The sequence below is a fragment of the Macrobrachium rosenbergii genome, chromosome 54, assembly GCF_040412425.1.
Source record: "Macrobrachium rosenbergii isolate ZJJX-2024 chromosome 54, ASM4041242v1, whole genome shotgun sequence".
NCBI classification, from domain to species: Eukaryota; Metazoa; Arthropoda; class Malacostraca; order Decapoda; family Palaemonidae; genus Macrobrachium; species Macrobrachium rosenbergii.
Genome location: NC_089794.1, coordinates 26060698 through 26086328, shown reverse-complemented (window position 1 = coordinate 26086328; position 25631 = coordinate 26060698). Strand labels below are relative to the sequence as shown.

Here is a 25631-nt window from a genome sequence, read left to right as displayed (position 1 = left end):
CCGTAGCAAAGTTTTACAGAAAGGTCTTAATATTCCTACGATACAGTTTTACAGAAAGGTCTTAATATTCTTGTAACCAATTTTTACATAGATTTTAATATTTCTGTGGTAAATTTTTACAGAAAGGTCTTAATGTTTATGCAGTAAATCGTTATAGAAAAAAGGTGGTTAGCTGTGTACAATTGAATGAGAACTGACGTGGACCTCTGGACTCGGTTCAAAAACAGACATTTGATGCTGCACTCTTCCTTCTCCCAGTGAAATGTCACATCCATTAATTTTGTTAATTATTTCGACTAATAATAGATTCTAGTGGGGATGTATGAAATATATTGTGAGAAATATACTTTTATTATAATTAAAACCTCTTTTGTACTTGGATTCAACATTGCCTTGAAAAAAAAAAAGGCCAGAAAATTTTCAGAAGTATGGTTTGATATAAATTTTTCATTGTGGATGGAAGGTTTATAGAATTCTGGCCAAGGGTCAAAGCACTGGATATGAGGTCATTCAGCGCTGAATGGGAAAATCAGAGCAGAAAGGTTAAAAAGGTGTATCAGGAACAAAACCTCGCAGTTGCGCTACGAAACAACTGTCAAGAGAGGGTGGAAAGCAAGATGGAATTAAGAAAACGACTGGAGGTAAAGTAAAAGGAACGAAAGCGGTTGCAACTAGGGGCCGAATGAACGCTGACAAGAACTTAAAAGTAATTCCCACAGTGCACCGCATGAGGTGCACTGACGGCGCTAGCCCCCTACGGGACTTTTATGTGAAAAAGTAAATTTGACAAAAAATTTTTGAAAGAGACAAATTCAATTAGACGATTTCACAGAAAAGTCTGACTCTCAAATTCATTTAACAACGGTTTAATCTTTCATAATTTTACTGCTATCTTTAGAAATGATTTCAAAGAGTATTTCTGTAATTGAAAGTTATTTACTGTTAACTTTTAAAATAAAATTGAAAATATTGTTTTGGTTTTTGTTTGCACAGAAGTCCCTTTACCACAGACTTTAAAGGAATTACTACTGAAACGTTTTGATTTAATAGTCAACGTTAGAATATTTAATTCAGCCATTGGGTCGGAAAAAAATCAACAGGGCGCACGGGTCAATTTAAATTTAAACTGTACCCTTACTTATTTTTGGAAAACGTCAGCTCTAAGCTGAACACAGCCAAGCCTCTTCCTTTTCTCTTCATAGCCGATGGGATTTTATAATAAAACAATCCAGCTGGCCAGGCAAAGGGATTTAAAAGGGAAAACATAAACGTTACTGGGAAAATCCGGTAACATTTTAGTTGTTGCTGAAAAGCACCAGCTTTCAATGATTTTCATCTCTTTCTCCCGTGATTCTTTCTCTTCTCTGACTCTTTCATCCCATGACAACTCTTTCTTTTCCACGCAAAACACATAACTGGTTCTCTTTACAATCTTTCCTTTTCTCTCACAAAATGGGTAACTGAATTTTATTTGCCATATATTTATCCTAATATTTCGTTAAATATAAGTACAAGCAAGGAAGTAAATACTGATTTGGATTCGAGGCATATATTAACATAAGAATATTAAGAATATTCTCCTAAATGAAACCAATGGAGTTTCTGAAACCAATGGAGTTTCTGAAGTCCAGCATCGAAGACAGAAGGTAAAAGCTTTCTTCGGCGACATCCAGCATGGCTAATACTAATGATCCATCCCCCAGGAGTTCAGGTGCACAGAAATAGGAGCTAGTTGTGAACTGACTTATTCCATCGTGAAGCGTACTCATGATGATCGATTGAAATACTAGTTGAGGTCAGGTAAATGGCGATGAGTACTGCTTATCACCACCGTGGTTCAGGTGGCACTACTGGGCTGATCAAACCTCTGTCTCTGTCTCGAGATAATGAAAGTTTCACCTTCTCGTTTCATCTACTTCTGAAAAAAGAGCTTTCGTTAATATCTTTCATCTTAAAACAATTATTGGTTGCAGGTACAAGAATCTGGTCAGACATCTATAAAATTACAAAGGGAAATAATTTTATTTTAATTAGTTAAGAAATGATACGAATAAAGCACATTAAAGAGCAGTGTTAAACTCTAGGACACAGGAGTCACTACAAAATCCATGTAAAAAATACAAAAATTTTCTTAGCTCTTCACCCAAACTTTTAAGGGTAAATTGCGTTCAAGTTTTCTACAATCCACGCGGAGGATTCGTTATTTGTTAAGTATCAAAATCGAATAGAGAGTGGGCAAAAAATATACAAACTAGTGAGAAAGTTACACAAATTCTTTGGCCAGAGGCATCTCACTTTTCTTTCCACTTCCTTCCCACTTCCTTCAGATGCTTTCCTTCTTTGTTCAACTTCTTAACCAGCTGTGATATCTATGGAATTTGGAGTTTCAGAAGCATTCTAGATGCCACTTAACATTGGTATCAAGGACGTAGCACGTCTCCTCACAATTTCTCTGTTATAGCCCTTCATGATGATTGCTCCGGTTACCTCATTTAAGTAATTAGTCATAATGTCCTTAACTAAACCCATGGGATAGTTAACTGCCTTCACATGCTTCTCCTTCAGCAAAACAACGTCACCTTTCTGTAATTTCTTTGCTTCACTGGAGCATGACTAGGTTTAGTATTGCCTGCCTGACCAACTAACTGTGAAAGGAACTCCGAATGATATATTTCACTCAACCTTTCTCTGATTTTATTCAGCTTAGTGAAACTGTCCTTCCTATGATCTTCGGGATCTGGTTCTGGCTTCCAATTAACATCTGAGTCTGAAGGTGCGAAGGGTATGAATATCAAGAGTAGCTAAACCATGACCTTTGATTAGCAATTCGGGGGTTATTGGGGAAGGGATTTCAGATTCAAATGATTCACTTCTACTTCTAATGAATTCTCTCAAGGCAACTGGACGTTTGTTCACAAAGCGCTTTGTTTGTGCAATCACAAAATCAAATTCAACACAATTTAGGGCTGAGTTTCTTTATTCTTATGAACCAAAAATTAGTCTCTTTGTTTGACACAAGATTCTACCAGCCTACCTAATGAATTTACACCCTATAAAATGTTGTTCAAACTTGATTGGCTTTACTTTCCTTTACTCTGGGTACAGTCGAGTATCTACAACCTTTAATAAATAAAAAATTATATTAGATCCAGCAACAGTTTTGAACCTAAATCAGAAAGCACTAGCTCTGTTATGCCATAGTCAAAGATAGTAGCTGAAAACATCTTTAAAACTCCCTAACAGTCAAGTTAAAACATAACCTTAAGCATAAAACCCAAACCTCAGCATTTTTTCTATCATGTTTTATGCAGTAAGGACAGAATTGATCAGTAAATATATACCTAAAAGGAATGTAAGGAGATCTACTTTAAAATTTCTGCAAGATGATTGGTTAGGCGTGAGAGCACGCTCATTTAAATGTTGTACATGTCTCCAACACCCTTTTAACTACAGAAAACTGCCGAGGAATATGAAACTGCTTTCCGACAAGACTGCATAAAGACCAGAATGTGCTAGCCTAATATGAATGTCTGAAATGATTAATTCTGACAATTTACTTTCCTTATGAAGTTGTTTTCACCTCCGGTTCGAGCGCCTAACAGTTTTTTCAACTCAGGCTCATTTATCCCTTGCGTTATTGTTAATGTTTATTTATTTACATTGCTTTCAACTCTAAAAATTATGCTCAAGCTCTTACTGTCCTGCAATTTATATTAAAAATAATGCTTTTATTTTACTTTACGGTTATTGTTTGTTTATATAATACAGTAAATATAACCTTCATAGCAAAAAAGAAAACGGAACGACTTCAATAATCTGAAAGAAAACGATGCTCATGTATACAGGGGTAACTTGATTGTCACACTTCTGTAGGCCAGGTTTATTTAATTTGTGTTATATAGGTATAGATATTTTGCGGTTTACATTAATATTTTATAATTAGTAAATCATTGCTATAAGCGTTTTAGAGGTGAAGAGTAATTGTTGTAGGAGGTTAAATGTAAGATGACCTTGAGTGTTTTGGGATGATGGTTGGTGGTGTATTTTTGTTTTTAATGATATTAAATTGTTTTAGTATGATAATTTACGGTATATTTTTGTTTGAACTATTAAATTATGCAGTAAACTGTTAAAATATGCACTTATAAGCGTTTTGGTTTAAGGGGTACAGGGTATAAATATACTTTACGGCAAAAACACGCATTCACTTATATATACAACGATATATCCGAGTTTCTTTTATGACGGTGTAGGCTCGGACCCTCTTATCAGTTATCTTGGCAAGCTACTACTTAACCTGTTCCTTCCACCTATCAAATTTACCTCTCTCTCTCTCCATAAAACATAACTTCACATAAATATTCAATTGACTAACAAGATCGGGAATGTCTCAAAATATCCCCAAGATGGGCTCTTTGATCTGCTGAAATTGTCTCTACAAACCATTTCATACAAATTACCCGTATAAATATGGAGACTATGGAACTTAACAGCATCCCTGGCCTTCACTTCAAGCTTAATATTAATGAATTTATGTACATACCTGTGAACACTTATTTAACTTATGGAAGCTTGAATATCTTTCTGTAGGCACTACGGGCCCTTTCGCTCATTCACCCACTGAACATTTGAGACGTTAGCCTTTAATGTTATCATCAGAAGGCTGAATTGGAACTGGAAAACACAGATCCTGTTAAAATTGGAATCATCATCATCATCATCATCATCATCATCATCTTAGAAAGTTTGGACCTGTAAGAAAATTTGAAACCATTAATTGCTTATAGCTCAAAAACATACTGACACAGTCAGCTGGATCTTCACTTCCAGATACAAATTTGAATGATATAGGTAATATCTCACGAAGTCTTGAAATTTGTTCAAGAGGAGGAACAAACATAGATTTCATCTGCTGAATAATAATAATCATAGAATGGTAGTTTTCAGCAGCATCAAAAACACGTCGTACATTTATTTCATTAAGGGGTGGCTTATTACAGTTAGTTTTATGCATAAACTGCTTCTGCAAACAATCATTCATACCAAACAAAAAAAAAAAGTACTGCCAAACTGTATGTATGTCAATATTCCAAGCTTCGAGGGATTCAGTGAGTTTCCTCATTTTCCCAATAAATTCACAAGGCTCATCAACATACGGCAGCTTAAGCGATGACAGCTGCTTAATAAGCCGAATATTTCTGGGTTAATGGTGAAGTAAAAGCTTTCTGAATCAAATCCTTTGGACTTTATAATGATGACTTCCTACCTCTAAAGACTTGATCAACACAAGAGGTTCATTACGAAGCTGTCTTTTTAAAAATATAAACGTCTCATTGCTAGATAACGAATAAAGATATTCGCTAATAATGATATTCTCGAAATTACGACAAAATGTACCAAGATCCTCACATACCCTATTTCCATACTCGGGAAATGGCAACTTTTTTTATTATTATTTAAAAATAAAAAGTACAACATTTACATTATTTCAACAATTAAAATGTTGAGCACAAGAATTTTTTTGTAATAATTTTCTCCAATTTTCCCCATACAAAAATCTTATAAACCGAAATGGCAAATGAGGCAGTTTAAACTGATTGCGATACAAACCTTCATTAAGAGAGGCCTGGCTAGCCTGACTGCTAAAAGTCCTGCCTCTTCTAACTTTGATATACAAGCAAAACTTTTTTTCTCCACACAGCTATCATACTCTGTTTGGAATAATTCCTCTCTATCCTCATCAGAAATCACCGATATCTGATTATTTAATTCTTTGATATCGTAATGAAGAGAGTTCATATGCATTACGGTCTGCCTAACCACCCCTTCCGAATAACTCGAGATATTAGCTTTAACTAGATGAGAAGTCCTTGTGACATCTGATCGCATATACTGATGACTTCGTTTAAAGCCTCAAGATAAATCATGATCAGAATGCAATTCGCACAAAATAAGCAAAATTCCACGGTAGCCCAACATAAGCCAATTAGCATGGAAAAATGAAGCCAACCAACCGACGACCAAGTGCACTACTCGGGAATTGACAACGTCCCTGCAACCCACCTTCTATAAGGAAAACGTCCCTACAACCCACCCTCCATAAAAAAACGACCATGCAACTCACCGTCTATAAGGGCAATGTCCCTGCAACCCACCTTCTATATTGAAAAAGTCCCTGCAACCCACCTTCTATAAGGAAAACGCCCCTGCAACCCACCTTCTATGAGGAAAACGTCCCTGCAACCCACCTTCTATGAGGAAAACGTCCCTGCAACCCACCCTCTATAAAAAAACACGACCATGCAACTCACCTTCTATAATGAAAACGTCCCTGCAACCCACCTTCCATAAGGAAACAGTCCGCGAAGTCCAACACCGATGACAGAAGGTCAAAACTTCGGCGACATCCAGCGTAGACAATATTAACCAATGATCCATCCCCTAGGCGTTCAGGTGCACAGAAACAGTTACAGGAGCTAGCTGTGAATTTACTTATTCCAATGTAAAGTGTACTCAGTGATGATCAATTAAAATAAAAGTTGAGGTCAGGTTAGTGGAGAGGTATAACACTTACTTCCACTGTGGTTCAGGCAGTACTACTGTCACTGCGTTTACCGAACCGAACTTCTTCCTCTGTCCGAGGCAAGGAAAAGTAAGGTTCTCGTCTCACCTTCTGAAAAAAACAACTTTCGGAAGTATCTTTCATCTTAAAACAATTATTGGTTGCAGAGGCAAGAATCTGGTCAGACCTTTATAAATTACAAAGGGAAATCATTTTATTTTAGTTAATTATTATTAAGAAATGACACGAATAAAATACCCTGAAGAGCAGTGTTCACGCAAGGATACAGGAGTCACTAAAAATCTGAATAAAAAATGGGTTACATACAAACCCATTTTCTTCGCTCTTCACCCAAAACTTTCAAGGGTGAATTGTGTTCAAGTTTTATATATATATATATATATATATATATATATATATATATATATATATATATATATATATATATATATATATTTTTCAACACTAAATGGCTACTTTTGAGTATAACAATATCCATCATGGAAACTAAAAGAAAATATGTAAGACAGGAATTACCACGAACTTAGGGCTACGAAAGATGTGTTATTTGTATGAAAACATACGAACACCCTCTGTCTACCTGCGTGAAAATTACGCCCCCCGCCCCCTCCCTCTTTCTCTCTCATTTTACTCTCATTTGAATGAAGACTTCCTGCTCTCAGAGCAGCAGATGTCAAACAAAATACAGTCAGAGAAATGAGACGTGAGCAGCTGTCGCAAACATCCTCGCCTACCTCAGAAAATGTGAAGAAAAGTGCATGGCAACAGAAACAAGTCTCCTGACGAATGTGACATGTTGCCATTCGGGTGTATTAATGGGATGAGGCGCCTGCTTTATTATTTATAACAATCTTTGTTGTGTTGTAATTGTGACACCCTTCTCTCTGAGGAGAAAGCTTGACTTTGAAGTCATATAATATATTTTAAGATATCTAGGACAACAGGCTGACGCCCAAGAGGGCTTTGCTCTCAAAAGAAAATCTGTACACACACACACACACACACACAGAGAGAGAGAGAGAGAGAGAGAGAGAGAGAGAGAGTGAGAGAGAGAATGATATGCAGCGGAAATCTTGATTGTCAGTACGAATCCTCCCTTTAAATTATTATTGATTAAGGAATTAAATTTCCATAGACTGAGCCTCTTTGTTTCTGATGTCATTGAACATGATCTAGTTAATTGCCTTATTAGCGGCAAAAAGTATTACGTGCCTTTACCAGCTTGCAGTCCTTTGATTTAATGATGAGTATAAATTATTCTTACCGGCAAGTCATTAGTAGCTTCATAAACTCAGGTGTTTGTCTTTCGAGGTGTCTGTTTGTATACCGTATATATATATATATATATATATATATATATATATATATATATATATATATATATATATATATATTTATATTTATATATATATATATATATATATATATATATATATATATATATATATATATATATATATATATATATATATATATATATATAATTATATACACTGCTGGAAGGAAAAATTATATACATATATATATATATATATATATATATATATATATATATATATATATATATATATATATATATATATATATATATATGTGTGTGTGTGTGTGTGTGTATATTTTTATTTGTTTACATATGCATCCATAATACATACTTACTGTACATGTATACAAATACATGATAAATATCCATCCGACGTTTCTTGCATTTGCATCTTCTTAATTAACCTCATAAATCCCTCAAAGTCTTTTTAATCTTTCTCAAACCTCAGAAAATCCATCATTAATCATGCATTATCCAAGTCCCATGACTTTGATTATTAGCTCTAATCGAAACCAATTGACGATTTTTTAATTCCAACTTTTGCAATACATTTTCTGTAATTAGTTTCTGATTATTAGGTCGAGTTTAAATTCCCATCGAGAAGTTTCGATTGGGAATGTAGAAAGAAGCGGGAATTCAAGGCCAAAGTCTTGCACTGGGATATAGAAAATTAACCCTTACTGCAAAACGCTGTACATCACTGAACTCTGGGCTCGTTCGTAGGATATACTGTTATTTGCCAGGATATGTATGACCCTCTGAATCCTGAAAGGAAAATAGGAAACGATAAAACTTATACAATTGTTGTATTCCTTTAAGATTAGTTTCATGATAAAATGAATAAATACACAAGGGATCTAATTTGTTTTTTATTTCTTGTTTATTTTAGCTAGGTGTTCTTTAAGGTTTAAAGATCACTCATGAACTGGAGAAAGTTAAGGAACTCGTGATCATGACCCGTGCCCAGGCTAAGACCTGGAGGAACCAGGTAGTGGCTAATAATGACTCAACAGGTAAGCCTATTTGCCCCAACTCCACGGCAGATCCCTCCAAACTGCTTTTAGCTAACAATGTCATAAGGTCGTGCTGAGAGAAATTCCCCCTCTCTCTCTCTCTCTCTCTCTCTCTCTCTCTCTCTCTCTCTCTCTCTCTCTCCACCAAATTTTAATTTGATGAGTGATAAAACTCATAAACATTAAAGCTTGCAGTCCTCTTTCATCTTGGGAATAAACACTCACAGCAAGCAAATATTCCTGGAAATGTTTGAGAGCATTAAATTTAATAAGTTGAAGAGTCACTGCGAGTTCCTTCAAAGCAAACAAAAAAAAAAAAACCTATATTTAGCTATTTACATCCTTCATCAATTGGAATTTTTCTCTCATGGCTCTCGAGTTATGCTGTTTTTAATTCGTGCCAGCCCTTGATCTTCTGATGCAATCGTCTACTTTTTGCATTGCAAAGTTGCATAATATTTGCAGGCTTTCATATTAACGTGTGTGTAGTTGTGCGCGTGTGTGTGTATGCACACGTGTGTTTATTTATTTATTCAGGTATATTTGTAAAGTAAAAAGAAATAGTAATTCATAAATGATTAGGATTTAAAATCATTAATATTAGTGAGGGGTACGTTTCCTCTGGAAGAGAATTTCTCACGTGAATTTGGGTAAAAAAAATCTTTCTTCTGAATGAAATGTGCTTAACGAGGGCGTTGAATCCATCCATTAAATATTTACTTTGACTTGAAGATATATCTTGAGAGATTTCTGGCCTCTGTGTCATGGTCATGTATTTTCAGAATCTTCAAATACATTAAGAATCTTGTTTACACGCTAAATAGTGTTTTATGTATTTGTCGGAAACAAGGCAACGTATTATTTTAAAATGCGGGCAAGAGTCCTAATTGATATCTGAGCTCTTCTTCAACAACAAACTCTCCTCTTGCTGTTGAAACGAGTAAAACAGACAATATCAGTTATTGTTGATAGATAAAACCTCTTTCTTTTCTCTGCTATTTTGTGTAAATCTTTCATAGTGTGTGACTAATAGATAATATAATTCAATTTGGAGGAAAAATATTTGGCACTCAAGATATATTTAGTTTAAAATAGGCTCAGATTGTCCTGCTATGTCAAAACGTTGATTTAAAAAAACAATTGGATAAAATAAAAATTGGAAAAGGCTTTTATTATAAATCTCAACTTACAGAGGGTACTGAATATTCTCTGCCCAAAGGGATTGCGAGGTATGGGTGAGTTTATGGGTGATACTTCCTGAACTCTGACCTGATTATATACCCACTGATTAATCTTGCTTCCCAGGTCACTCAGTGCTCGTGTCTGTCTTCAGAGACTATAAGTGTGAGATAAACAAGAGATAGGTTAAGCTTTCGACGGATAATCATAATTCTATCAATTCTGCAAGGGGATGCGGAAATGATACTTCTTACTCAGATTCTGGGATAACTGGTAATGAATCAAGAGTGAGAAGTCAAACGCGGATGGGCTACGTATTAAGAATAACTGATTACGTTTGGGGATATTGGAATGGCAGGAGAGACTGATTCATTGTCAGATGAATAAAACATGAAGGAGAGATTCAACAACGACAGAGCATTTCCTGAGAACACGATCTTCAGGAGCAACATAACATGACCAGGTGAGCGTATTGAATTATCTAGGTGACAAGGTAGTCCTGATGCCTAGCAGCAGAAGGGCCCTTGTGATGGCTCTTGGACCGGAAAGAGAGGCTTAAAGAGAGCTCTTGGACCGGAAAGAGAGGCTTAAAGAGAGAAAGGCTTCCACCTTTCTGTATTGCCCTTTACCCCCTCTTACTTCTTCCTAATGAACATCATATTCTTAGGAAGCCTGACTTTCAAGTCAATGGCCCCTTTGGTGGGCTTGTTCCATATAAATAGGGTTCATCTTCTGAACAATAATAATCTGAATCGTAAAAGTCTCACGAGTGCTTCGATGGCATGTTTACAAACTTCGCTAATGGCCGGAAAAATGGGTAGAAATTTTGTTGTGATATTTTTGGGGCCTTGTTAGTTGTCTTAATGGGACGTCGCTCCTCCAGTTAACCTCCTTTTTAATTTTCTTGTTTTTCTCGGACGTGGAATAGGAGAGCAGTCGACCAAGTGTCCACTAATCATCCCCCCAAGCAGGTGAGTTAGTGATTGAGAATCGAATAACCTATTTTATCAGTGGAATGACGGAGGATTCTACACTGTACTTCTCCAAAATGCTGTTTCACCACAGTTGACTGGACTGATAATCCGTAGTTTCAGAATAAAGTGTTCATGAGTAATCCGTACATAGGTGTCGAAATCATGACGATAATATTTTCAGCTTCATCTTGATTGTTCTGGCACCTAATGCAATTATTATTGGAATAACTCCAAGACTTTAGATGATCATAATTATGATTTGAATGCAGTAGTTGCTAATAATTAAATCCATTTCATGCTTGCAGACATGCAGATAACAATAAATCATTTCAAACATACAGACGAGAGAGAGAGAGAGAGAGAGAGAGAGAGAGAGAGAGAGAGAGAGAGAGAGAGAGAGAGATAGAGAAATTTTTGAATATTAATTAGAGACAAAACACAAAGATAGTTAAGAACTCCAAGTCAGAGTTCAATATTAAGGAACACAGAATTCATATTCCATATATCATTACTATTATTCAGTAGATGAAACCTCTTCGTGTGGAACAAGACTACAGGGGCCATTGACATGAAATTCAAGCTTCCAAAGAGTGTGGTGTTCATTAGGAAGAAGTAAGAGAAGGTAAATGGAAATACACAGAGGGAAGAGATACCACTTACTAAAAACTAAAAAAAAAAAAAAAAAAAAATAACGAATAGATAAATAGATAAATATGTAACAAAATGCAAGAAGAATAGTATTAGTGTAGTAGCGCATAGGCAAACTTATATGTTTTCACTCCCAGTGTTCCTGTTTTCTTTGTTTGTTGTTCCCAGCTATAGATCAAAAGAGCCTGTTATGTTTTATCAACAAACGGGAATTGTTTCCTAAAATGTCGGCGGCGTATGTGGCAATTCTGGGTTTGGAAACTTAGGTAAATATAAATGTGATCAAAGGAGTCCGTTTTCTTTTTTAGTGTTCTGTAAAAGAAAACTATCGTGCCGGCTTTGTCTGTCCGTCCGCATTTTTTTCTGTTCGCCCTCAGATCTCAAAAATTATTGAGGCTAGAGAGCTGCAAATTGGTATGTTGATCATCCACCCTCCACTCATCAAACATGCCAAGTTGCAGCCCTCTAGCCTAAGTGGATTTTATTTTATTTAAGTTTAAAGTTAGCCAATATCTTGCTTCTGGCAACGATATAGGATAGTCCACCACCAGACCGAGGTTAAATTTTCATGGGCCGCGGCTCATACAGCGTTATACAGAGACCACCGAAAGATAGATCTGTTTTCGGTGGCCTTGATTATACGCTGTAGAGGCTGTACAGAAAACTCGATTGCGCCGAAGTTTTCGACGCATTTTTTACTTGTTTTTATTTTGAAAGCAAGGATGTCTCCATTTTCATGCACCTGATGACAAATAAATTTCGTTGATTTATACACTAATCTTTTCAGCATTATATTAATCTTTTTATCAGTTCGAACCTGATAGAATTCTGATTAGATCTGATAATAGCTTCATCTTGAATTAACCTGCTTTAATCTATACGGAAAATGAGCAGCTTATCCGTATAGTCCAAGCGTCAGAAATCTAATTTTAAACAAGTAAAAAATGCGCCGAAGTTTCTTTGGCGCAGTCGAGTTTTCTGTACATCGTATAATCAAGGCCACCAAAAATAGAGCTGTCTTTCGGTGGTCTCGGTATAATGCTGTATGAGCCGCAGCCCATGAAACTTAACCACTGCCCGGTGGTGGCCTGGCCTATATCGTTGCCAGAAGCACGATTATGGCTAATTTTAACCTTAAATAAAAATAAAAATTACTGAGGTTAGAGGGCTGCAATTTGGTATGCTTGATGAATGGAGGGTGGATGATCAACATACCAATTTGCAGCCCTCTAGCCGCAGTAGTTTTCAAGATCTGAGGGCGGACAGAAAAATGCGGACAGAAAAAAGTGCGGACGGATAGACAAAGCCGGCACAATAGTTTTCGTTTCAGAAAACTATAAGGGAGGAAAAAAAATCCTTCAAGGTAATTTAATCTAACGCTCTCATGAACTTTAATCAAAGGAAATGTTATATTTCTGCACTAAATTAGTTGACCTCTCCCAGAAATTAAATCTCGCTTTCATGAAAGGTTCATCTGATATGCAGAATCGGCGGGAGTCGCAAAACTCAGTTATGCTAATCCTCTGATAATGATAGAGAATCAATTACTGGAAAGAGCCTCAGGAGTAGACGAATTGCGTTAAAGCAGAAAGGGAAACATTTAGATACTATCTCCTATTTAACTAATTGCCTCTTCAGCTAGATTGCAGTAACTTGATGCAGTCTCTTACTCTATCCTTTCCATTTCAATTTGATTAATTATTATACTCCTACGCCTATGTGGAGGTTCAAAACTTTGTAGGATTTCATGTCTTGTTTCATTTTCAGAGCCGAAGGAGGCCTCTCATACCACATTAAATAACTGTCTATCATAATATTGTATTTTAAAACGAATTCATGGCAGTTTGACCAGCACACACACATAGAGAGAGAGAGAGAGAGAGAGAGAGAGAGAGAGAGAGAGAGAGAGAGAGAGAGAGAGAACATCATAATATTATATTTTAAAATAAATTCATGGCAGTTTGACCAGCAGAGAGAGAGAGAGAGAGAGAGAGAGAGAGAGAGAGAGAGAGAGAGATATTTTAAAAGAGAGAGCATCATAATATTATATTTTCTGAATGAATTCATGGTAGTTTGACCAGCATAGAGAGAGAGAGAGAGAGAGAGAGAGAGAGAGAGAGAGAGAGAGAGAGAGAGAGAGAGAGAGAGAAACATCACAATATTATATTTTAAATGAATATATGACTGTTTGAACAGCATAGGGAGAGAGAGAGAGAGAGAGAGAGAGAGAGAGAGAGAGAGAGAGAGAGAAACGTCATAATATATTTTAAAATGAATTCATGTCAGTTTGGCCAGCATAGAGAGAGAGAGAGAGAGAGAGAGAGAGAGTCATACTATTATATTTTAAAAGAGAGAGAGAGAGAGAGAGAGAGAGAGAGAGAGAGAGAAACTTAGAAGAAAAACGCACTGTTCAGCGAGTTCACCGAATAAATAATTTCTCCCATTCAAGAACCCTCCATCTCCATAAAACAGGAACACTCATGTTTTATTTCTCCTTTCTAAATTTGCTCAAGACTTCTTACTGAATCCGTTGTTCGTCTCTCGCGGTGAAATCCTTAGTTTCTTCCCCAGTGAGGAGAAAGAAGGTGGCAGATTCTGCCTTATTTCAGAACATTTGATCCTTATTACTGAGGAGAGTTTTGGAGTCACCCACTGAGTTCTGCGAATGCCTTGTGCTATTATATATATAAATATGTATGAGGTGCACTGACGGCATTACCCTCCCACGGGGATGATCTCGGTATGATACTTTAATCTTCCATCAGTTTCATTACACCAAGAGACTCAGATGTTTACCCCGATGTCCTTATGACCTTGACCCAATTTCCCATTGTGTTATGAAACCCGCTGTTTGAATCAGTGTCCTTTTTCTCTCTTCTTCCTTACCGACTTTCCGCCTCACTTGGAAGGAGAGCTATCATCTTGATGATAGCTCTTTACCTTCATTTATTTATGTTTCTCCTTCCTTTCCACGTGGCTGGTTTTATTCTCTATTTTTTTTTTCTGGAGAACTTGTTAAGTTCTGTTTCTGAATTTGTCTTCATATAAAGAAGTTTTAATTTTTAATTTTTTTTTATTACAGCATCTCCAGTGTACAACTAGTTAAGAAAACCTTCGCGATTATTCGCGTCCATCTTACGTAACCAAAAGTTCGGTAGATTTTGTTTTACTTTTTCCTATTTTCTGGTTATTTTTTGTTATACTCTCCTGGTACAGACTGATGCCAATCGACAGGTAACATACTAGTGAGGCCTCATTGGTGTAAGAACGAAAAGTAATCTGGATACCTCGTAACTGTTATTAGTTTTCATCAATCAAACCGGAGCACCATATTGCCACTCCCAAAAGAAATATTAGAGGTAGAAAACCTTCAGTAATTAATTTTCTGTTCCTGAGAGAGAGAGAGAGAGAGAGAGAGAGAGAGAGAAAGAATATATTATTATTATTATTATTATTATTATTATTATTATTATTATTATTATTATTATTATTATTATTCAGATGAACCCTATTAATATGAAACAAGCCCACAGGGGCTACTGAGTTGAAATTCAAGCTTCCAAAGAATAATATGGTGTTCATTAGAAAGAAGCAACTGAGGGTAATGGGGAACACACAGAGAAGAGATTACTTATTAAATGAAAACGAATAAATATATAAGATCAATATATTCTATGTGGTTTCCTTTCACATTTCCTACATTACCTGCTATTAATATAAAAAAAATGAATCTGGGTTTAAAGAGAACTCGAAGAAAGCTGATTTTATCTCTCGTTTTCTTAAAAAAAAAGGAACACTTTATTTGCAAAATGTTCAACGCCATTCCAGCGTCATTATCCGTCTTTCTTTTCGGGGATTTTTCTTGGGACCCCCATTTGGTCCATCTGGGGTCGTAATAAAGGGCTAATGGTACTTCCACATTAAATTCTTCTCGTCTATTTTAGCTCCCAAATTTTGAATCTCTCTCTCTCTGTCTCTTATTGTAGCGGAAGATCAAAGCTTAATCAGTTATCTACAGTGTTTTCAGAACCACGAAATGGCTTCTTAATAAGACAGTTGTCCTTGAGAATGATTTGTGAACACGCAGGCTGAATCAAATGTTTCAATAATTTAATTGTATTTCCGAAAGTGTTTTGGTTCTGCATTCTTATCCAAATTATAATATGACCTTTAACCTGGAATTATTTAAACTTTTGACTAGTCATAAAGTTCTTGATTACCCGAATAAAGATTATTTTGATAAAATTACTGGTTGATATAATTCATGATATTATAAACTTACAATTATCAGTTTACTGTTATTCGGGTAAATAGAAAATTTAATGCTGGTAATCGGATATTGATAAAATTATCAACTAATAATTAGCAGCTTAAGAATCAAAGTTCTGAACATAACAGAAAGTTTCTCGATGCCTGAACAAGAATGCTCTGTATGTATTTTGTATCTTTGCCAATGTGTTTTTTATTTTTCCCTGATATGTTTCAAGTATATTTTCTTGTTTTGCTCATGTATCGCAGATGTGATGTTCATATTTGCCGAGCGTAAAGGTTAATGACACTCACGGATTGTAATATGATTTATCAGTCATAAAGATAACAAATAAAATAAATAATTTTCACTGAGGAATCTATACCATACCAAGACCATAGGGTAACATTGCAAGAAAATGATTTAATATGATATTGTTTATAAATCATAGAAAAGTATAGCAACTGAGAACGTTCATTGACTTCCCGCATAAAAGAAACAGTTGATCACCATTCCTAATCAGTATCTCTGTTCGCAATACCTACCTGTTGATTACTCTCCGAAACTTTCCTGCCAAGAAGAAAATTACCTGTTCGGGATGGGCCTATCGCCTGCAGGTTCTTTGATCACAAGATCTTCAGTACTTTTCAGGGGTGAAGTTGCAGCTGCTCCAAGGGCCATCTGCGTCGCACGAATTATAGGAAGAACTTTAGTTCCTGGAGAAAAGAACAAGAAGATGAATCAAGGTCATAGTGGCCAAAAATTTATATGTGTATATATATATATATAATAAAAATTTATATATGTATATATATATATATATATATATATATATATATATATATATATATATATATATATATATTTATACATCTTGATTAGTAGACAGAAATAGTTCAAGCAAGGTAAGAGAGTGACTGATATAATCGATTGTGGTTGATTGTTAAGCAGTAAAGTAGACACCCAGTAGGTTGTAGACTGTAGTGAGTAGCTACGTCAATATCTAATTCTGGCTATCTATCTACATACACAAACACACGCACATACACATGTATATGTATATATATATATAATTATATAAATATATATATGTATATATAAATGTATATTTATATATATGTAAATATCTATCTATCTGTCTATCTATCTATAGAAAAGAACAGCAATCCATATAACAGTTGTGGAATAAAGCCATCAAATGACAGCAAGAAACTCAAGAGACCAACAAAAAATCAGGCTCAAAAATGTTTCTCAAATAAAAGTATTTACATCTATAACAAGGATACGATACCTCGTCGAAGAACAGACACACAAACACACACACACACACACACAGAAATCATTAAACGTTTTGGAATCGTGCCTCGTATACAGCTCGAGATGGAATCTGGAATGACAGAGGAGTCTCGATGTCAGATTCAAACATTCCTCTTCTCCCTTTTATCCTCAGGACTCGAAGTGAACGAAATCTGTTCAAAAGGAAACAAATTTCTTTGATTGTTGGTAGTAGCTGCGTCTGAAGTCGTATTGAGAGAGAGAGAGAGAGAGAGAGAGAGAGAGAGAGAGAGAGAGAGAGAGAGAGAGAGAGAGAGAGATATTTGGACACGTATCTAGATTAAATGTCAGATCAGTATTTGGGTGAATAAAGATGATTTTCAATGCTACCTAGTCAACCCTACGGCTTTCATCTCCATAGTGCCCCTGGCATTTGTTGGCAAACTCTCTCTCTCTCTCTCTCTCTCTCTCTCTCTCTCTCTCTCTCTCTCTCTCTCTCTCTCTCTCTCTCTCTCTATATATATATATATATATATATATATATATATATATATACATATATACATACATATGTATATGTAAATACATACATATACTGTATATATATATGTATATATATATATATATATATATATATATATATATATATATATATATATATATATATATATATATATATATATATATATATATATATATATATATATATGGTGTGTGTGGGCGAGCGTGCATTATGATTGTAGTACAGTATTATAGTGCATTTACCACTGACAGTAGTTAAGGATTTGAACTAATATAACCCATGGTATGTGGTATTATTGCTAATATTATTAACACAATACCATTTTCAACGTAAACCTGTTTTCCCTATCAGTAGATTACTCCAGGAAAAATAATTCGTAAAGACATACACTCATAATAACAATACACAGGACATATGCGATAAAGATTCTTATAATATAATCATTAAAAACGATTGATTTTCTAGACGCCACCAGACAAAGCTGCGTAAGGGTATCGGTTGCCCACCCCATCAGACTCCGTATGAAAGTAACGTTGGCGATAGATAGGCTGAGAGACAGATAGCTGGATAAATTGTGTTAATGCGTCAACTAGCTTTAATAACAAATTGCGTCTCTAACCTCTAACCTTGACACACACACACACACAGAGAGAGAGAGAGAGAGAGAGAGAGAGAGAGAGAGAGAGAGAGAGAGAGAGAGAGAGAGAGAGAGAGTTAAAATAAATGAGGAAGAATCATGTCAATTTCTGTGTCAGTTCGTCTGTTGTCCATAGAAGTAAAGTTGCACTTAGAGCAATTTCGGCCTTTAGAGAGAGAGAGAGAGAGAGAGAGAGAGAGAGAGAGAGAGAGAGAGAGAGAGAGAGAGAGAGAGAGAGAATCCATTGAATCGACAATGTACTTATAAAAAGCATGGCTAAGTAAAACATAGATGTCTTTTCAAAAACATTTACTAAACGGTTTATTTACCTGGAGGAAAGTGCTTGCAATATCATACACATCCTCTGGCAACCTTTGGCAACTTACGTCAACCTTTGCACTAAATAACGAATAAATTCTATTTTAAAAACTAAAAAAACTAAAGGTAGGCATGTTAGTAGTTGTGCAACCTGATGAGGGAATAAGCTTAGGCAATCTTTTGCAGATAACAAGGAAAAGATAGGCAGAATTTGGTGGAAATAAAGGTAATTATAATTGGCTAACGGGCGCAGGTTAGTCTGGTCTGGCTAGACTGGTTAAGCGAAGTCAGGGTGACCTTATCCTCAGGAGGCCTGTTTATGCTTTCGACGACCACGAAAATAAACAGCTACGCCATAAAAATTAACGCAGATGAACGTGGGACACTCAAGTTAATTGTTTTGAACCGGCCGCTGTTAAAGAATTGCTTCATTCCTTTAGTTCTTGGCCTGTTTGTTATATTCTAGCGAAAGGAGTTCTATGGCGATTCCCTTATGTCTAAAAGCATGTGTCAAGGGTAAAGAAGGCCTGTTATCCTTAAATATTAAAGGGATATCTTATCATTTACGGCCGGCTGCAAGCCTTTTAATTGAAATGCGTCCGAACGTCACAGGCATACATGACGAGAATTCTCCGACGGTGAACGAAAGTGAAAGTTTGCCCTACGCCACAGGGTGAGGCAGTCTTCCAAGGAACTTGCATCAAGGTTGGTGTAGGACTCCAGGCTTATCTGGGTTTGCACTGAGGAAAATCTCAACAGTGTCTTATTGTCAAAAGCGTGTCAGTGACGATAACATACTGAGCTGTGGAGTTCGATAGCACTCGCTGACAAAAATCCAAAATTTCGGGGTTTGTACTGAAGAAAATCTTAAATTTTTGTTTTTTATTATCAAAAGCTTGACAGTGGCGACAACATACCAGGTTCTGGAATCCAAATGTTGTTATAAGAAAAAATATCGAAAATTTTCTTCGTGAAAGGGATTTTCTCCGGAAATTTGGTGGAATATACTATTTTTGATACGGAATCTTATGAAAGCAATTGAGAAATTCCTCAGAATTATGATGCAAAATTTCCTTTTCTTTATAAAGTGTGAAATTTTAGCGGAAGCTCTGCAATGTGAACAGTGGAAAGTGTTACAAACAAGTGCAGTGTGGTCAACATTATTTATAAACGATGTAGAAAATACAGGTCTTGGTGTCAAGGACTTATTTTCATTTCTGCTTCTTCTTCGTCTTCTCACTATTATTATTATTATTATTATTATTATTATTATTATTATTATTATTATTATTATTATTATTCTGAAAAAGGAACAACTGTCTTTTATTGTATTATTATTATTATTATTATTATTATTATTATTATTATTATTATTTATTTTTTTTTTCGGTCTATCACAGTCATTCTATTCGATTGGGTAGTTTTTATAGTATGGGGTTCCGGGTTGCATCCTGCTTCCCTAGGAGTCCAACACTTTTCTTACTATGTGGGCTGTTTCTCGTAGCACACTTCTGCATGAATCCTGGAGCTACTTCGGCATCTAGTTTTTCCAGATTCCTTTTCAGGGATCTTGGGATCGTGCCTAGTGTTCCTATGATTATGGGTACAATTTCCCTCTTATTTCGATTTTCAGGTCTTGATACTTATCAATTTTTTCTCTTTCTTTGTCATCTACTCTGGTATTGCGACATCAGTGAGTGATACTTTCTTCTTGATTTAGTCAATCAACGTCACGTCTGGTCTATTGGAACGTATTGCCCTATCTGTTTTGAAACCATAATCCCAGAGGATCTTTGCCTGCTCGTTTTCTATCACTCCCTCAGGGTGGTGTTCGTACCACTTATTTCTGCAAGCTAGCTGGTGTTTCTTGCACAGGCTCCAGTGGAGGGCTTCTGCTACTGAATCATGCCTCTTTTTGTACTGGTTCGGTGCAAGCGCCGGACATTCGCTTGCTATGTGGTTTATGGTCTCGTCTTTCATATTGCACTTCCTGCATGTGGGTGAGATGTTATTTCCATCTACTGTCCTTTGGACATATCTGGTTCTTAGGGCCTGATCTTGTGCCGCTGTTAGCATTCTTTCTGTTTCTTTCCTGAGTTCTCCCCTCTGTAGCCATTGCCATGTTTCATCGCTGGCTAGTTCTTTTGTTTGTCTCATGTACTGTCCAGTGCATTGGTTTGTTGTGCCATTCCTCTGTTCTGTTTTTTATTCTCCTGTCTCTGTATACTTCTGGGTCTTCGTCTACTTTTATCAGTCCTTCTTCCCATGCACTCCTTAGACACTCGTCTTCACTGGTTTTCAGTTATTGCCCCAGTGCTCTGCTCTCGATGTTGACGCAGTCCTCTATGCTTAGTAGCCCTCTCTCCCATTCCTTTCGTGTTATGTGTAGTCTGTCTGTATTGGCTCTTGGTGTAGTACTTTGTGTATTGTCATGCGTTTTCTACTTTTCTGGTCTATGCTGCGGAGTTCAGCCTTTGTCCACTCCACTACTCCTGCGCTGTATCTGATTACTAGTACCGCCCATGTGTTTATGGCTTTCGTCATGTTTCCGGCGTTGAGTTTTGACTTGAGTATCGCCTTAAGTCTCTGCAGATATTCTTTCCCGATCGTGTCCTTCATCTCTTGGTGTTTTATATCCTCTCCTTCTATTATTCCCACGTATTTGTATCCTGTCTCATCTATGTGTTTGATGCTATTCCCGTCTGGTAGCTTTATCCCTTCAGTCCTCGTTATTATTATTATTATTATTATTATTATTATTATTATTATTATTATTATTATTATTATTATTATTATTGTTCTTTTTATTCTGTAACTGGCCTTGTCCAAAAAACAAACAACAGACTGAATGAGTGACCTCTTCAGCATAATACAGCCATCCTTTTAAGTCCTGTTGCCAAGACAATATCATGAGACAGTTAGTACTTTGCATCCATCTTATCATCATTAGACGTATTGTACACTTTTACAAAAGCTATTTTTAACAATTCAGGATCATTATGCCTGTTGCCAAGACAATAAAGGACAGTTTGTACCAACATCCATCTTATCATCATTAACGTGGGACACTTTTACAAAGGCTATTTTTATCATTTAAATGTACTCTAAGGACTCTTTGTCCAACTCTCTCTCTAACGTGGGACTCGAGGAGGTCTCTCTCTCTCTCTCTCTCTCTCTCTCTCTCTTCTCTCTCTCTCTCTCTCTCTCTCTGCAGTTAATATACGTCTTATAAAGATCAAGGATTATCAGGTATGTGTTCCTCAGTTTGCAACTGAAGGTCTTCTACAATTTGCACCTCTCTCTCTCTCTCTCTCTCTCTCTCTCTCTCTCTCTCTCTCTCTCTCTCTCTCTATATATATATATATATATATATATATATATATATATATATATATATATATATATTTATAACTATATGTGCATATATAGATATATATATATATGTATGTTTGTGTGTGGGTACTTGTGTATTTATACAGTACATACATATACATATGTATACACACATATTATATATATATATATATATATATATATATATATATATATATATATATATATATATACATATTATATATATATATATATATATATATATATATATATATATATATATATATATATATATATATATATATATATAAATTTTATTGTTTCATTATACAGAAATTTTTATTGTTTCAAGAATCAAGCCGGGCAGACGAATTTCTAAGGAGAAGACTGGGTAAGAGAGGGCTGGTCGAGTACGCAGTATTGTCCTTCATTATCTGTCTATTTATACACCTATGTGTTTATTAGTTTCTCCTTTTTGTTATCAAATTGGCAATCTATAATGACATTGCAACAACTCACTTTCTCTCTTCTTGCCTCTTTCTTTTCTCATTTCTTTAAAACAAGGTTTATGAAGCAACAAACAAAATAACTCCATGTATATAGGGACTTATAATGTGTCAATAAAAGTCTATATCTATTGATGTATTAATAAACTGATTAATTTATGATTCTCAGGAATCCTGTTAATAAATTTATGCCGTTTTCTCCCATAATTCCCCGTTTTCTTTATACAATAAGTAAATTTTGTGTGACTGCTAAATAGACGTAAAATCATTTTATTACAATCCATTTTCATTCCAAAGAATGATTTAAAAACCATCATTATAATCTGTGCATCTGTGTCAATACCACAACGCGTCTTTGATGTTAATTAATCGTGAAAGCATCCCATAGTAATTTTCAATGACTTCACTTGTATTTGGTAACCACAACACTTCTCTGACGTCAAAAAGTCACGAAAGCATCTTGCAATAATTTTCAGTGACTTCTTCTATACATGGTTACCACAATACTTCTCTGATGTAAAAAAAAAACGTAAGCATCATATAATAAAAAATCACAAAGGTATCTTATAACAATTTTCAATTACTTCACCAGTACATGGTTACCATAACACTTCCCTGACGTCAAAAAATAAAACACTTAAGCAACTTATAATGAAAAAATCACAAAAGCATCTTATAATGATTTTAAGTGACTTCGGTTATATATAGTAACCACACCACTTCCCTGACGTAAAAAAAACAAAAGCATCTTATAATAAAAAAAAAAATCACAAAAGCATCTAATAATAATTTTCAGTGACTTCACTTATATATAGTAACCAACCACACCACTTCCCTGACTTAAAAAAAAAAAACCTAAGAAAGCATCTAATATCAATTTTAACTGACCTCACCCCTTCAGGATGGTTACCTGCCCGAATAGCCCTGGCCATCATGGCCTGGTTCGGCTTCGTCAACCTGTACATGGTCAGGATCAATCTGTCCGTTGCAATCGTGGCGATGGTCAAGAGGAACGCCTCTGCAGATGGCGCCGTTGCCTGCGACTCCGGGCTCGATATTACTGGTAGTTTCCCCACGACGGGTCATAATGGTATGTTTCCACGGTTGTTGATATTGTCTGAGCTGTTTTTGTTATTGTTATTGTTTCTGTGAAATGACGTTGACTGTTTATTATTATTATTATTATTATTATTATTATTATTATTATTATTATTATTATTATTATTATTATTATTATATTTAAAAATTGGCCTTAACTGTTGTACAATTGTCTATCTAATCTGTTCTTTATTATTATTGTTATTTTTTCTGTAAAGTTGTTTTGCAGCTTTTTAATGTTGTTGTTATTATTATTATTATTATTATTATTATTATTATTATTATTATTATTATTATTGCTTCAACTGTTTCTTGTAATTATCATTTCTGCAAAAATACCTTCACTGTTTTTTTATTATTATTATTATTATTATTATTATTATTATTATTATTATTATTATTATTATTATTATTATTATTATTAACATTATTACATTATTATCATCTTTTAGTTTTACCCATCATTTTTACTAGTTTTTTACCATTATTATTATTATTATTATTATTATTATTATTATTATTATTATTATTATTATTATTATTATTATTATTGGGCTTGTAATGATATGTATACCCAGTGATTTAATGGTATAACTTTGCAGTGCTAATAGGGTTTTAGATTGCCTAAAAAGTTTAATGATTTAAATGTAAACGAACTTTGAAGCGAATTACATTTAGTTTATGAAAAATGATTTATATATTTTAATTACTATTATTACTAGCGGGACCATTTTTTTTTTTGGCTGTCTCTTGCAGATACATCACTTTTGAGGTCGGAAAAAAATGCTTATGACCTTTCTTCTTCTTCGGCTAATCTACAAGACGAGGTGAGAAGAGGGATCTAAATAAGGAAAAAAATTCTTCTCTGAGGTAAAAAAAAAAATAAGAAAATTAAAAGGTTATCTTTGTGTCTCTTCATAGTTTTTCTTATCTCTTATTTCTATAGCATTCTTTTACTAATTGTTTTTATTAGAAAGGATTTTTGTTTCAGTTTCATCTTTTAAACTAATTATTTCTAGAGACAATTTAATCTTGCTTCAATAATCATTATTCTTTCCTTTTTCTGGGTAATTTTTTTTATCAAAACGATTCGTTTCCAGTTTTATCCATTAAAACAATTATTTCTAGTGACAATTTAATCTCACTTAAATAACTATCTATTTTTTTTTTGTCTTTCATGCTGTAAAGTTTTATTCGCTTCCGCTGATCCCTCTTTGTTTCATTTTTCATCTCCGTCATCTATCACGCTTTCGCGACAAAATCAACTGTAATGAAAACATGAATATTCATGACCCTTGCAGTGTAAATATATGCTGGCATATAATTACAGGTATCAAAACGAACTTCTAAAATCTCCTTTATGCATTATTTTTGGATCTTTTTTATTTTCTAAAGACGCCACTTACATTAAAATTATGAAAACGAGATACGAAGATTCGATGATTGCGTTTATATTTTCTAAATCTCGTGAATGTGACATTTCTCATGATTTTTAGTTGTCTGTAAAAGACAACTATGGTGCCGGCTTTGTCTGTCCGTCAGCACATTTTCCGTCCGTCCTGAGATCTTAAAAACTACTGAGGCTAGAGGGCTGCAAATTGGTATATTGATCATCCACCCTCCAATCATCAAACATACCAAATTGCAGCCCTCTAGCCTCAGTAGTTTTTTTTTTTTTTATTTAAGGTTAAAGTTATACCGAGAACACGGAAAGTTAGATCTATTTTCGGTGGCCTTGATTCAGGACCGCTGTAGCGGCTGTACAGAAAACTTGATTTCGCCGAAGAAACTTCAGTGCATATTTGACTTTTGTTTTTCTCTCTCTCTTTTGATCAGGAAGGCGAAATGTTTTGGGATGAAACGACTCAGGGTTTAGTCTTGGGGCCTTCTTCTACGGGTACTCTCTCACTCAGGTTAGTCCTAAATAGACGTTTTTTTAATGATTATTTACACTGGCTTATCAAGGAGTTTGTG

The 25631-nt window shown here is 35.0% G+C and overlaps 1 protein-coding gene and 1 long non-coding RNA gene across 2 annotated transcripts in view; one reads left to right on the top strand and one right to left on the bottom strand.

Moving 5' to 3' along the window:
• Positions 1–518: 518 nt before the first annotated feature.
• LOC136834893 (uncharacterized) lies at positions 519–6617 on the bottom strand. Its single transcript, XR_010851913.1, has 3 exons — positions 6343–6617; positions 4544–4674; positions 519–1918 (listed from the first exon to the last, which is right to left on the bottom strand). It is a non-coding gene; the product is annotated as an uncharacterized lncRNA (long non-coding RNA).
• A 16875-nt stretch (positions 6618–23492) lies between these two features.
• The window catches only part of LOC136834616 (sialin-like), a 14160-nt gene continuing 12021 nt past the window's right edge, over positions 23493–25631 (top strand). Inside the window, 4 exon segments of the mRNA XM_067097195.1 lie at positions 23493–23649; positions 24414–24484; positions 25494–25536; positions 25539–25570. Coding sequence (XP_066953296.1) covers positions 23493–23649; positions 24414–24484; positions 25494–25536; positions 25539–25570 — 303 coding nt within the window.